The sequence below is a fragment of the Grammomys surdaster genome, unplaced genomic scaffold (assembly GCF_004785775.1).
Source record: "Grammomys surdaster isolate TR1022 unplaced genomic scaffold, NIH_TR_1.0 126118, whole genome shotgun sequence".
In the NCBI taxonomy this organism is placed as follows: domain Eukaryota; kingdom Metazoa; phylum Chordata; class Mammalia; order Rodentia; family Muridae; genus Grammomys; species Grammomys surdaster.
This window is the reverse complement of record NW_021620926.1, coordinates 6,044,984-6,058,951: the sequence shown is the minus strand read 5'-3', so window position 1 is coordinate 6,058,951 and position 13,968 is coordinate 6,044,984. Positions and strand designations below refer to the sequence as shown.

General features: G+C 48.1%; 1 protein-coding gene across 2 annotated transcripts in view; it reads right to left on the bottom strand.

Annotated features, from left to right (window-relative positions):
* Window positions 1-13,968, bottom strand: part of Itsn1 (intersectin 1) — a 183,781-nt gene that overhangs the window by 30,486 nt on the left and 139,327 nt on the right. Inside the window, exons 28-29 of one of the 2 annotated variants that reach the window (XM_028756410.1) lie at window positions 13,400-13,591; window positions 11,553-13,029 (exon numbers count right to left, since the gene is read on the bottom strand). In XM_028756410.1, coding sequence (XP_028612243.1) covers window positions 13,028-13,029; window positions 13,400-13,591 — 194 coding nt within the window. In that variant the 3' untranslated portion in view covers window positions 11,553-13,027. Of the gene's footprint in view, window positions 1-11,552; window positions 13,030-13,399; window positions 13,592-13,968 lie in introns of those variants that run through there. The other variant, XM_028756412.1, reaches the window with a different exon arrangement.

Below are 13,968 nucleotides of genomic sequence, written 5' to 3'. Positions count from 1 at the left end.
CTCTCTCTCTCTCTCTCTCTCTCTCTCTCTCTCTCTCTCTCTCTCTCCTCTCTTGCTTCTCTCTTGCTCGCCCCTTCCCCCTTCCTTTCCTCTTTTCTCCACGTGCTCATGGCGGGCCTCTACTTCTCTTCTCTTCTCTTCTCTTCTCTTCTCTTCTCTTCTCTTCTCTTCTCTTCTCTTCTCTTCTCTTCTCTTCTCTTCTCTTCCTCCCTCCCTCCCCCGCTCTGTCTCTACTACCCTCTTAACTCCCCTCCCCATGCCCTAAGTAAACTCTGTTCTATACTATACCATCTGTGGCTGGTCCCTCAGGGGAAGGGATGCCTCGGCATGGGCCCGCTGAGACATCCCCTTCCCCCATATCTGACTACACATCCATAGAACATATTCTATATCGCTTTATCTTTTTATAAACACAGTATACCCCTAAACCATCATGCACATGACCAACAGAACTGAAATCTCCTCTCTTACAAACAGTACATGAACCTACGTATATTGTAGAATTTCAAAGAATGCAGAAGTAGTTAGCACAAGAAGAAAGAGAGAAAGAAAGAAAGAAAGAAAGAAAGAAAGAAAGAAAGAAAGAAAGAAAGAAAAAGGAAGGAAGGAAGGAAGGAAGAACCTTCTCTCTTAGTCTTGAAACCCAAATTAGCTCCCACAGCAGCTAAACATTGAACAAAGTAAACAAACAAGCCTGGTTCCTGTTAGGAAGGAGCCAAAAAATATAATAAGTTGGCCAATAAATATTTATTACGTTTCTAGGAAGTCAAAGGGACACTGAAGTAAGCAGATATTGCTCTTTTCTTAAGGGGAACTCAGAAGTTTAGGGGAGAGTTCTCAGGAAGAATAAATTAAAAGTATGTGAACATGTGGCATTGAAGAGTGGGGGCGGGGCTGGGGATGGTTCCGTTGGTGAAGGGGTCCCTTCCCTTTGCTTGGAGCTGAGTTTGCTCCTTAGAACATACATTAAAACACTAGTATGTGTCATGCCTGAAATCCCAGCACTTGGGGGGTGGGGCGCAAATGGGCAGATGTATGTGGCTTGCGGGTCAGCCAGCCTGGCTTAGCATTTGGCAAGCTCCAGGTGTCTCTGAGAAACACAGTCTCAAGAACTACAGTGGATAGCTCCAGAGGAATGATACTTGAGGTTGTCTTCTGATTGTCACACACTCATGCACTCACAATCACATCTGCACACTCACACACACAAAGAATGGGCCAGCCAAGAGGGCTGTAGAAGCAGCTAGGTGAACACAGACACTTGTGGGAGACACGGGGCATAGAAAAGGCCATGGTATGGGGGTAGCAATGGCAGAACAAACAGGCACAATGAGGAGGGTCAGGAGAGCCTTGTGAAAGCCTAGATGATGGGTTTCATCTCAAGGGAAAGACAGCACAATGTTTCTTGGGACATTCGGCCCAGCTCCCTTTGCTAAGCGACTGAGCAGATGTTGACTGGTTGCCTGGAGGTCCGGTTTGAATAGCAGGGGTTGTTAGAGTGGACCTGCATGTGGAAAACAGGGACTCAAGACCTTAGTCTCTCTTGCCACGTGAGCTACACCTTTCCTGTCCCAGTCAGGCTGGATTTGATCCTCCTAGGATATTGATTCTATTAAGAACCACTCAATGTCCCAGGCAGAGTGCCATGAGTGGTAGTCTGTCCTATAAGAAAAGCAGATGATGCAGCTCATGCCATTTTATCTCTATACCACAGCTGTGTTGTGAATCCTCCCTGTCTCCCAGACAGGAAGGTATAGGCTCCTGCTGGAAGGCATCCTCTGTGCTTGGAACTGAAGGTAGCAATGGATGAGACATCTGGGACCTTGTCTTTTGGAGACCCTGGCATCCTATAGACTGGCTTCTCTACCCTTGTTGACTCACAGAGGCCTCTGGAAGAGCACAGCTGTGAGGTGTCATCAGTTCCCAGGACAGGAGAGTTGCAAATCCTCAGCATTTGATTTTGATTAGAGAGCAGGAGCTAGTGAGAGGCCTGTGGTGGGAGGTTGGAGATGTCACCAATGGCATCAAAGATCTCTGTGTGGCTTAGCCTGGGTATCCCTCTCTGGCCTAGCTTAAGGGACTCATTGTGAGTCATGTAGCTGGGTCTGTCTGGGAGTATGCATCCAACTTCCTCACTCAGTTGCTTAAAACCCAAGAAGCTTAAAAGCAGCCATAGTCTTTAATTAATATCATCTTCCAAGAAGGTCCATCTGGTCTACCTGGCTTGCCATGGAGAAGTGTGGAATTGGAATTCCTCCAGAGACAGTATACTGCTCTGCTGTGACAACGAATGCAGTGAACAGCATGTCATTCTGGATTTCCGATGGTGGACTCCTGGCACAGGTACCACCGCCCTTTATAGTCTGAAATTTTCCTTCATTCTTGGCTGTATCTGTGTCTCCACACATGCTTCCCCAGCTTTCTGAGCATCCACTTTTGACTTATCCTATCCCCTCAAAATTTAAGGCTGCAAATAAACCCTTCAGGTATGCAAGGAAGACAAAAGTGTTACAGCAGCATGGGGTGACATGTTTCTATGGGGATTGGAGGAAGGGGGCAGTAGCTTTGACCAGAGAAGTGTGGGAAGATTTTTCAGAGGAGGAATTGGAGACTAACTTGGATGTAGCTGACATGTTCCCCAATGTTTGCATGCTGTCCTGCAGAGATGTGGGACTTCAGGGGTGACTACAGGTGATCATACTCATGAATGGAAGAGTGCTTTTACCTAAGGGATGGGGTACAGCTATGAACATGTGGTAGACACCCTGTTCTCTCGTGTGTATCCTTTAATTCCTCCACCTGTCTGGAATGGGGAGATGCTTGGGGGAGGCTACACCATATGCAACTCCTGGACTTCTCAGCCTCCAGAACTACCAGCAAATAAAAATTATTATAATTTAGGGACCCTTGGGTATTTTGCTACAATCTTATGCACTTACACATCTTGGACAAAGAGCATGGAAGAATCAGAGTTGGGTGCTTGGAACCAATTAGAGGAGTGAGTGTGGGAAAGAGAAGGCACTGGGTGGTGGCCAACAACAATGCTGAACTTGATGCTCCAGATCCTTGTATGTAACAACTCCATCGTCCTCACCAACAATCCTGTGGAAGAGCTACCATTACCCACAGTGAGGAGGTGAGGAGTCAGAGACACGGAGAGGATACACAACTGGATGAAGCCCTGGTTAAGAAACAACAAAGCAAGCAGGACCTACGCCCACATTCTTAGCTGTTGTCTTTGCCTTGTTGGACGGCTGATGTTTTGTGTGTCCTGGTGGTCAGGATCAACCACAGACTGGGGGGCTTTAAAAACACAAGTTTACTTCCTCACAGCTCAGAATGGGGGGCTGCTATCCAAGATTAAGTCAAGGTATTGGCAGGGTTTGTCTTCTTCATGTGTCCCACAAAACCTTGCCTCTCTTTTGAGGCACACATAAACCCATGGTGTCCATTCATGTGAGGGTTCTTCTTAAAAGGACACCTGTCATACTGCTTCATACTCTTTAGAGGAGGATGCACTCTGAAGGCCCCAGGGTACTATTTAAATACATCTTTGAAGACACTACCTCCAAATTCAGTCACATCCTGTGGTCTTCAGGGCTAGAGCTTTGACCTATAAATACTAGAGGACCCAGTTCAGGTCACATCAAAAGGGAAGCTCCAGAGAGAAAAGATGCTCAGATGCCCAGGATGGAGAGCAACAAGAACCAGAAACTACAGCTGTCCCAGTATATGGGACACGAGGGTCTCCACGGCTGCTCAGCTGAAGCCAGCATAGGGCTGGCCACTTGGACAATCATCCAAAATGTCTTGACAGTTATGACAGCTATGACAGAACTCTGTGCCTGAAAGGCTGCCTGCATCTCAGAGCCCACAGAAGCCCTGATATTTTATTCTGTTCTTGGGGCCTCTGGAGGGTCATGTGAGACCACACTATCCCAACTGACCATGCCCCCATTTGATAGCTGGGGTAGCAGAGTTCAGAAAGCTATGTTGATTTTCCCTATCAGAAATGCTCGCTGGGAACAGGTCCATAAAAGAAACCACTTGTGTTCCCAGGGGGCCTACCATCTTTTCTTCTATCACTTCCTGTAAGGTCTATTTGAGGACAATCTTGGTCTTGGAGTTCAGGCTTCCAGGAGCAGGGTGCAGTAAGTCTGGGTCAAGGCAATGAGTCTTCTCAAACCAACCAACCAACCAACCAACCAACCAACCAACCAACCAACCAGAGAGACAGACAAGAAAAAACAAAAACCCCTGGGGCTGGAGCGGTGGCTCAGCAGTTAAGTTTGGTCCCCTGCATTCCACCTGGAACTCTAGCTCCAGGGGATCCAACACTTTCTTCTGGTCTCCACAGGTACCATCCATATATACATGGCATACACACAGACACATAAATAGAAATAAAATCTGAATAAGGGGCCCTTGGCTGACTAGTCCACAAGAGGCTCTGAAGGCTGTGTGGTAGGGAGGTGTACTTCTCAACCCTGAGGCAATGGCTTTAGAAGGGTCTGCCAACACCTTGGTCCCTGACACACTGACTCCAGCAGAACACAAAAGATGCCTCCAACCCATGACATCTCCTGTCTGTGACAGCAGCTGCAGGATCCACTCAGGGATGCTTCTGTGAGGCTGCCACACTCGTGGGGGAGACTAAATACCAAATACGCACAGGACCAAGTAGTGGGAATACTAGTTAGGTAATCACAAGACTGGAGAACACTTCCTGGTTTAGGGCCTTTCTACAAAAAAATAACTTTTTCCAACTCTGCCACTGTCCCCAGCACAGGCTCCGTGCTGGGTTCTCTGCCGTGCACAGTGAAGAAGTCATGGCCTGACTAGGAAGACAAGGGAAGAGAGCTAAGGCAAAGGATGCCACTAACACCTAACACTCCCTCTGCAGCCCCAGGAGGGAGGGTCCATGGGAAATATGCAGATGTGTTCATTGGACTGTGGTGCTTGTCCTAGGATGATTCACCTGCTGTTGTGGTTCTAGGGAGGGAAGCCAGAGTCTCACCCATGTTAAGCCCAAGCTTTACCACTGAGTCACAACCCTAGCTCCTCTGCAGCAGATACTATTTTTATTAGTTAATTTATATTCTCTCTCTCTCTCTCTCTCTCTCTCTCTCTCTCTCTCTCTCTCTCTCTCTCCTTAAATAAAGCCTTGTGTATCTCAGGCTGGCCTAGAACTATCTATAAACTTGGACTTCTCATCCTCTGCCTCCATATCCCGAATGCTGAGATTACAGGTGTAGACAGATCACCAATCACCACACTGTGAGGACTGAAGCCAGGACTACCCGCATGCCAGGTAAACATGCTCCCAACTAACCTACATTCCCAGACCAATTTATTAACTTTTGACAGTATGTCATTATGAAGCACAGACTGATTCCAAAATCATGATCCTCCTGTCTCAGGCTCCCCCAGTGCTGGGATGACAGGCATATACCACACGCCAGATTCTCTATGGAGTTGGGGGTATGCTTGCCGGGAATGCTAAGCTAGCCCTGCCTGCCAGGAGCTCAGTCGAATGACGGCTGAGTATATCTTCCAGTTTGCAGATGAGCCCCCCTCCACACACACACTGAAGGCTCATGTGTGCTCACTCTCCAACTGATGAGCCCAAGCCTGGATAGGTGGGTGGTGAGGAGGGAACCAGCCATCTCTCCACTCATAATGGAGACATAATCTGCCAGCATTACTAGGAGGCTCTGGAGACGTAGACTTGGATGAAGTATGCCTTTGACAGGTGTCTGCTCCCTGACCTCTTCCTATCACTGTTTCTAAGCCTTGATGAGGTAAGTGAGCTGGCCTTTCCACATGTCCCTGCTGCCATGGTGTTCTACATCACCAAAGGCCCAGAGCCATGGAGCAAGCTGAGCACACCCTATGTGAGAATGTACAGATTTATCTGTGGGCAAAATAAGACTTTCTTCCTTGTGAGGTTCTCCTTAGGGCCCTGTCACGGCGACAAAATGTCTGACTTACCCAGTGTCCATGTGTGTACGTATTGGCCTCCAGGTCTCCTTGCTATTTTGTATGAAAGGACTTCTTGGCCAGGTAACATGGTAGGGAGGACGGCAGAGAGCAGGAGGGGCCGGGCGGGGCGGGGCATGTGTTACTGGAGTGCACCAATGGATTAAACTTAGGGCAAAAATTCCAGGAAGGGTGTGTGAAGGAGGATACGGGGGAAAAGGAAGATTTGGGGCTGGGGAAGGCCAGACAGGCAGGGTAAAGCCAGAAGATTGAAGGCCCTATAGACACAAGTCCATAGACACCTTCTAATCGGGAGGTGGCACCTGGGAGCCCCGGGAGGAGATGGTGACCAAGGTCTGAATCTGGGATGGCTCTCTGTCCATCCCACCTGTCACTTCCCCCGATGCAGGGCCAAGACGCTGCCACATGGAGTAGGTGTGGCTCTGACTCTCGCTGTTCCAGGTTGGAGGAGCACACTATTAGCTTAAATTGTATCAAAGTAGTGTTCCTGTATTCAGCACCAAGAGATTTAGAAGCCACAGCTACTTTGGAGCGGATTCTCAGGGCATCCCCTGCAAACCACACTGGCTGTCGGTCCACCCAGTTTTGTTTATGTACTACAAGCTGGACTTTAGTGATCTGCTGGTGTCTCTTCCCACTCCTACTGGTTCAAAAGCAGGTATCACACCAGCCTGTGTTCCAATGATCATAGCCACCATATCCTCTGTGTGTGTGTGTTTGTGTGTGTGTGTGTCTGTGCAAAAGGAGAGGGGAAACTGGGGCAGGGTAGACCTCGGAAGCCTTTGCTGCAGCATGAGGGAGAAGGGAGAGATACTGGCAGGCAGATTTTCTTGTCTCTTGAGGAAAGGCTAGGATGAAGGATCCCATTAGACAGTGGGGCTGGTTACTGAGGGGAGAGCACAGCTGTGTAGGGCTTCCTGTGGGGCTATGGGATTCCAAGGCAAAGTCCCAGACAGCCAAGATCCCTGCTTGGCTTTGCCTACTCCGCTGGGGCCAGTGCCCCATTTTGGTTCAACAAACAGATCAGAGACAGCCAAGGCCTTTTCTGTGAGGGATGTCTGGGTGCACGCAGTGGGGTGCTGGGGTAATGTGCTTCTGGGAGCCATAAGTGGTCTGACGCAGCTGCTCTGGGGAGCTGTCTCTGGCCAAGCTGGGATGCCTAGCAAGGGCAGGGAGCAAACATTCCGTTCTTGCCTGGCAGGATTGGAGGCCACAGGAGGCTGTGATGAGAAACTCAGGACCAGTGACTTAACACATCTGTGACAGGTTTATTGCCTGCAAGGGCTTGCCAACAATCTGTCTGTGCTTGTGGTATTTAAAAGCCTCACACATTCCATTTCTCTGGTTGGGTGCCCCTGTGAAGGCGGTAGCTTGCCTCAGTGGTGTGGTGTGCTGGGGAGATGCTGGGTTGAGACAGAGTGTCAGCATTGTTCAAACCTGTGTGACAGATGCTCCAAAGGGCTTCCATGCAGGTGAGCCCCCTGCTGCCAGAGAGGAGGAGCTCTTTGCTTGCAAGTTAGTGGGGCAATGTTGCATGGGTGCATGCAAATGTTTCAGGGAGCACTCATTCTCTCTGAAATCTCTCCTCTGGTAAAGCACTTGCTGATGAATCTTAAAATGCACTGCAAGACAGTGAGCTGGAAGCCCCAGGATGGGCTTCCGATGCTTACAGACCAGGCATAAATCATCTGTGGCCGCAAAACAGCTCATCCCTTACGTACTGGTTGTTTGTGGTATTTGTCTCTCTCTGCTGGTGAAATACAGAGAGCTTAAATAATGGGCCCAAGACCACAAAGTGGGTAAAGTAGCTGAGCTAGGATTTGAGCCCATGGTGTATACAGCCATCCTAGAATACCTTTAATGCTACCAAGGACCAAGGGGACAACTGTGCTGAGTTCCCCAGAGCACACTATGAAATCCTATCTAAGTAGTGTTCCTGTATTTGACATCATGGTCTTCTGGCTGAAGCGAGGAATGAAAATTTAGAAGCCATAGTTGGCCCAGAGTGAGGGTATCTGGGACATGTCTGTCTTTGGGAAACCTGGCTAAGGTTGAGGTGGGCTAGGGTGGAGCCCCAAATCCTGGTGACAAAAGAATCATAGGAAGGAAAAGGCGCCCACTCTTCTAGCCAAAGTGACAGCCAGCAATAATTCTGTGCAGGTACAGCTTGGCGAGGAGGCTCTGGGACAGTCAGGAATGCTCTTTTCAAATGGAACTACTAGAGAAAGGGTTGGCACAGCACAGGACAGCAGCCTCGAGCACACCCTAGCTCCTCAGTGTCCTTGCTGCCAAGTGTGTCCAGGTTCTAAGAACTCAGCACTGTCAAAACATTCTTCAGGGGACATCTCTGTCCCTCATTCCCACACCTTGTCCTCTGCTTCCTTAGCATGTGGCCTGGCTTAGTGTGCAAGAATGACAGAGATGAAGAGGGCAGCATGGGGGAGGGGGAGGGAAGGAGAGAGGGGAGCAGAGGCCAGGAGCACACAGCTAGGGTGCACACTGATAGGTCACAAAGCCATGTTCTCTCCTGGGCAAGGCTGGAGAACTGGGGAGAAAGGACTGTCTAGCCTTAACAAACGTGGCTTAGGTGAAGAAGGGGACACATCTTTTTTTGTGCCCTGTAGCATGATGGGCTAAGCAGATATGAAAACTGCAACAGTCAGCCTGTGTGGCAATCTTCTACAAGCTCTCTGCTTCCAGCTGCACCCTGACCTCCCGTTCTGCCCTGTGATAAACACAAGCCACAGATAAATACATTCTGGTCACTTTGTCACTGCCTATGTCTGGTAGATACACACCACTGACACCACAGAGCAGCAGGCAGCATCTAGGAGGTAGTGTGCTGTGTAGACACAACACATGTGGGTCTTAAAACCAATGGCTGTGTCTAAAAAACACAGCCTTTGTTTTAGTGAATTCAGACTTTTTTTTTTTTTAAATGCCTGGCAGCTTTCAATATGAATAGAACCTTCAAGAAGCAACAGACTGCTGAAACAAGCCACCCATCCAGCTTTCCCATGAGGTTTTCATCTAAAACAGGTTCAAGGAAACAGAGGGTAATGAGAAATCCTCACATAATGGTATTAGAACCTTGGAATTTATCACTAGTCTATATAGTTTTTATTATTCTTCTTAAAAAATATTTTATGTGTTTGAGTGTTTTGCCTGCATGTATGTCTGTCCGTGGGCCATTACATGTGAGCCTGGTGCCTGGAAAGCAGAAGGTGTTGGATTCCCTGGGACTGTGAGCTGCAGACAGCTTTGAGCTGTCATGTGGGCGCTGGAAATCAAACCTGGGTCGTTTGGAAGAGTAGCCAGTGCTCTTAACTGCCGAGCCATCTCTCCAGGCCCTCTATCCTATATCTTACCAGACCCCAAATCATCAGATACTTTTTATTTTCCTTTGCATTTACTCTCTGTCTGTCTGTCTGTCTGTCTCTCTCTGTCTCTCTGTCTCTGTCTCTCTTTTTCTCTGTGTATGTCAGTGACTTTCAATGTAGCTTTTAGAACAATTCTCTTGGAATACTTTGGGGTCTAAAAAGAATAAACAGATTAATTTATAATTTTGCCAAAAGGAAAAAAAAACACTGTAAAAAATGATTTTCCAGGTCCAGGAAGCAGGGTTGTTATGTGAGTGGGAAGCTTCCCAGACTAGGCCAGAAGTAGAGACTGCCCCAACCTAAGTCATGGGCCTCAGTCTCAGCACACACAGGCCAGACACCAGGGCACCGCTACTCCTGGGAAACTTGCCCTTAAAGGAAGAGGGAAGTAGGGTGACATCTTGGTTTCTGCGAAGGGTGACGTACTGTGTCAAGAACCTGGAGTCAGGTGTATTCAACAGTTGTCTGATCTGTTCATACAATGGGCAGTTTGGAGTGTTCAAACCTAGCATGTGACAGGTTAGGGGTAGCCATATTTTAGGCATGACATGGTGGTACATTCAACAGAGGGAATTTTACACACACACACACACACACACACCAGAGGAAATGTAAAAATAATAATTAAAAAAAACCCTAAACACACCCACAAAAATCAACCCCAACTGTAGTATTTTCAAAGTCTGAGGGATGCTTTACTGTTTAATCCAATTTGGAAAGTAGAGAACATAGAGGATAACCAAGACAGGTTGAAAAACTAGCAGTCGTGGGAGACTATGCCATAGACACAGGAGATGAGCTTACAGAATGAGTATATCTCTTCAGCTGTAACTATCAGCAGGGCAACCTCAGCAGCTATGTGTGAGGTGACCACTTGGGCCAGGACGACTGTGTGAACTTTAGCTATCGCTGGGCAGTAGGGTGAGACCAGGATTTCTCAGCTCAGCACTGGTCACATGGGAACAGACAACACTGTCTGTCTGTGAACTGTGCTACGCCTTATAGGGTGACCCACACCCCCAGCCTCTACCCACAGGATGTTGGTAGTGGACTTCTGCCTAAACTGTACAGGGTCAGATGGATTCTTTGCAGGCCCACAAACTGAAGAGATGTGAAGGAGATCTGTGCCAGCTCTCAAACCCAGGAGGAAGACTGGAGGAACGAACCATGAGAGGAGACCTGAGAGTTGAAAGTGAGGAGTGCCATCACCTTGACAACTGGATCCCACCGCCAACCTCAACCCTGGAGAAGGAGCACTCCTTTAGGGGGTAGTCTCAGGGAGATGAGGCCTGTAGACTTGATTATTCCATGAGGGGCTGGATGAGAGACAGGAGGGACCCTTCCCTCCCTCCAGGGTCTTTACTGTCCTGACATCTAGGTCCACCTCACCTGGCTCCTTCCTGACCCTTTCAGTATTCTTCCCTTGCACCCCCTATGGGGGGGTTCTATCTTTGCCCCACAGCACCCTCCCACCCCTGGGCCCCCCAGTGTTGGATGCTCAAACTTTCATTCACACACGTCTGCATAGATCCAACACATACTCCATGTTTATATGGGCGTGGTCTTCACCTGTCCGCTCCTTAGAACCCAGCAGGGCACTCGGCGCTTGGTAGGTTAATCACCCCCTTCCCAGTAACTTTCTGCTGACTTGGTAAAATCGCAGTGAGGAGCAGGCAGGCCCATCAAGTGAGGTCCTCAAGGCCAGCATCAGTCACAGGTCCTTCATGGCTAACAATGTCATTCGGGTATAGGCCGGTTTGTCTCTGTAAAGGCCACAAGAGTGTGCCTAGCTGATGTGATCCCACAGAACAGGGAAATATGCAAGTCTGCCTTTATCCAAGTAGATTCTGGCATCCACCAGTTCCTTATTATGACATGAGTTTTGGACCAATGTTTTGTGCCCTAAGCCAAATCACACACCTGTCAATGTGTCAACAACATAAACTCTGAGTCCAAAGAGAGTGCTGACAGCTATGCTGGATGGGAGACTCCCACGCTTGGATACCAGTATTAACGAGGAGCCAGCATTTACATACGGACGGGAGGTCCCACTCAGGGGTTCTGTGTGTATTCACACTGGACACGCAGGCAGGCCAATGGCTGACATCTGTCTGTGTGGTGCCTCTCACCACTGTGAGATTCCAAGAGCAAGAACACAGAGACATTTCCATCTAACTTTTATATGAAGAATTTAATTATCTATACACATAACTAATCCAAAAGGTTGTATTACAATTGTTAAAGCTGCAAGTTTATATATTTATATATTTTACATTCATATCCATGAAAACACCGAAGCCCAGGTAGACAAGGAGGGGCTGGCCGTCCTCAGCACCATGACACACTGTCAGCACGGACTCTCCCCAGGAGGAGCCCGGAGGGATGCCATGTTACACTTGCTACTAGGACAGTTAAATGGTGCTTCGGGCTCCCACAACCCATTTTCTGTGCTGTCAGCAGTGGGCACCTTTTCTTTATCTTTTTTTTTTTTTTTTATTGAGAGCTTCCAACTAATATCTAAAGACAAACATGGCTTCAGCTACAGCACAAGTTAACACGCACACAGGCCAGGAGCGCCATTCATATTAATCTGTAGAAACTCCACAGTCTAGTTAAAAAATGTAAACACTGAAAATTAATTGCAGGGAGACTTCTATACATTCTTTCTTGTCAAGAAAATTACTTGTTCAAAATATTCCATGAAGAGCAACTGGAATAAAACTTCATGTAACGGAGGCTAAGACAGTGGATTCTGATGATCGTAACCACCTGGGCAGTGGCGTCTTATTGGTTTATGGTATGAAGACACGCCAAATTAAAAACTCAGAACAAAACACCAGCACAACTAGATAAATCTGAGACCAAATGGAAACACGGGTGCTTCCTCAGGTGGCTACAAGGTCACTGTGCAAAACAAAATTAGCGCAGTCGATGAGAGCATTGTACACGGTGGTAGCGTTTGCCACGGGGAGAGCTACTTCTTCAGTACAGATGTTACATGCGCGACAGGTACATGTGACAGTCACAAACAAGCATAACACCTTCCATTTAGTCAGGCTCAGTCTACATACACATCTTCAAAACAGGGACACCCAGCTCCTCTGTGCTCTACAGCAGGGAAAAGCCCCAAACTACACACTGTGGTTGGTACCACTGGACAAACGGCAGAGATACATCAAGTCTCAGGTTTACGGACGCTCGAACAGTGTTTAACGTCCATGCAGCATTCCTTGATAGTGGGTCTTTTTGCAAAACCAAAATAGCAAAGAAGTAATTGATTGATTTTTATTAAAAGGCTAAAATACACATTTAAAAATAATCTTAAAACGATTGAAAGCGCCCGTGTGAAGGCGGGGCCGTCAGTCTGAGTGACTAGGAAAGCCACAAAAGGACCCACCACCCTGTCAGTTCTGCAATTTGCTTCTGCCTCTGCACGCAGTGACTCAGACATTTCGATCACATGCAACTAAGGTCAAATGAGGTAAACTGCTTTGCAGTGAGTTCTTCTACTCAGAAGGCAGTAGGTGATCATGCTGCAAGTCACATGATCAAGGCTGCATCTCCCATCATCCCTCTGGGCAGTGATATGGGATAGTGGGTCTCTTTGAGGACTTTCAAGCCTGAGGGGGGGATGGACAACATATGATTCCTAGAAAAAGGAGGAAAACAACACATAAGCAAAACAAAACAATGAGCAAAATTCAAGCTAGGAAAATGAGTCAGGCATGTACACAGCATGGTGCCAAAATGATTAAAAAAAAAAACAGGAAAAGAAAAAAGAGGAAGGGAGGGGCAGGGAAGGAGGGGGGGCATGCTACAGAAAGAATGAAAATTTAAAACAAAACCAAAAACCCCACGAGATAGTTTTGCATCACAGAAGGTCTTCAAAGAGACTGTTACAAATGCAGCAGTGGTCTGCTTTAAGTTCTGCAAACCAAGCTTGGCAGAATCAGAGCAATGCTGCATGTCTTACGGGAAGAAACCAGAGAGGAGAGGAAGTGGGCCGCCAGGGCACTTACATTGCTGGCTGGGGTCCATGTCTGTGGTCAGCTTCACATAATTGGATGGGAAGAGCCCCACTTGCCCGCTGGCTTCTCCTTTCCACCAGTCCGGGTCCTCTCTGCTGAGGACGTTGATGATCTGTCCTTTGCTGAAGGCTAGCTCGTCGTCGTTCTGTGCGGTGTAATCATACATCCCGATGACCTGGCACACTGCAGAGACAGGGCTGGTGAGCAGCTGGCTGCCCGCTGGGGCAAGCAGCAGCTACTGGATGCCACACAGTTCTGGATGGGTTTTTCCCTTCAGAAGGGGGAAGAGTGAGGTGGACGGGGGACCCAAAGGGGCTTTTTGAAGTGTGGGCAATAGAGGATGATGAAGGATTGAATTCTAAGATGATAGCAATATTTTTACACCATCATAAATGTTGCAACATCTCCCCCACCACGGTACTTGTCAACAGATAATGGGATCCTCACCCTGAGCACATCGAAGGACTCAGAGTGCTGACTCTGAAGATCCGGCTGTACCACTCGGTTCCCACCGCACAGCGCAGACAGCCAGGGGCCACAGCACTGCACAGCGCAGACAG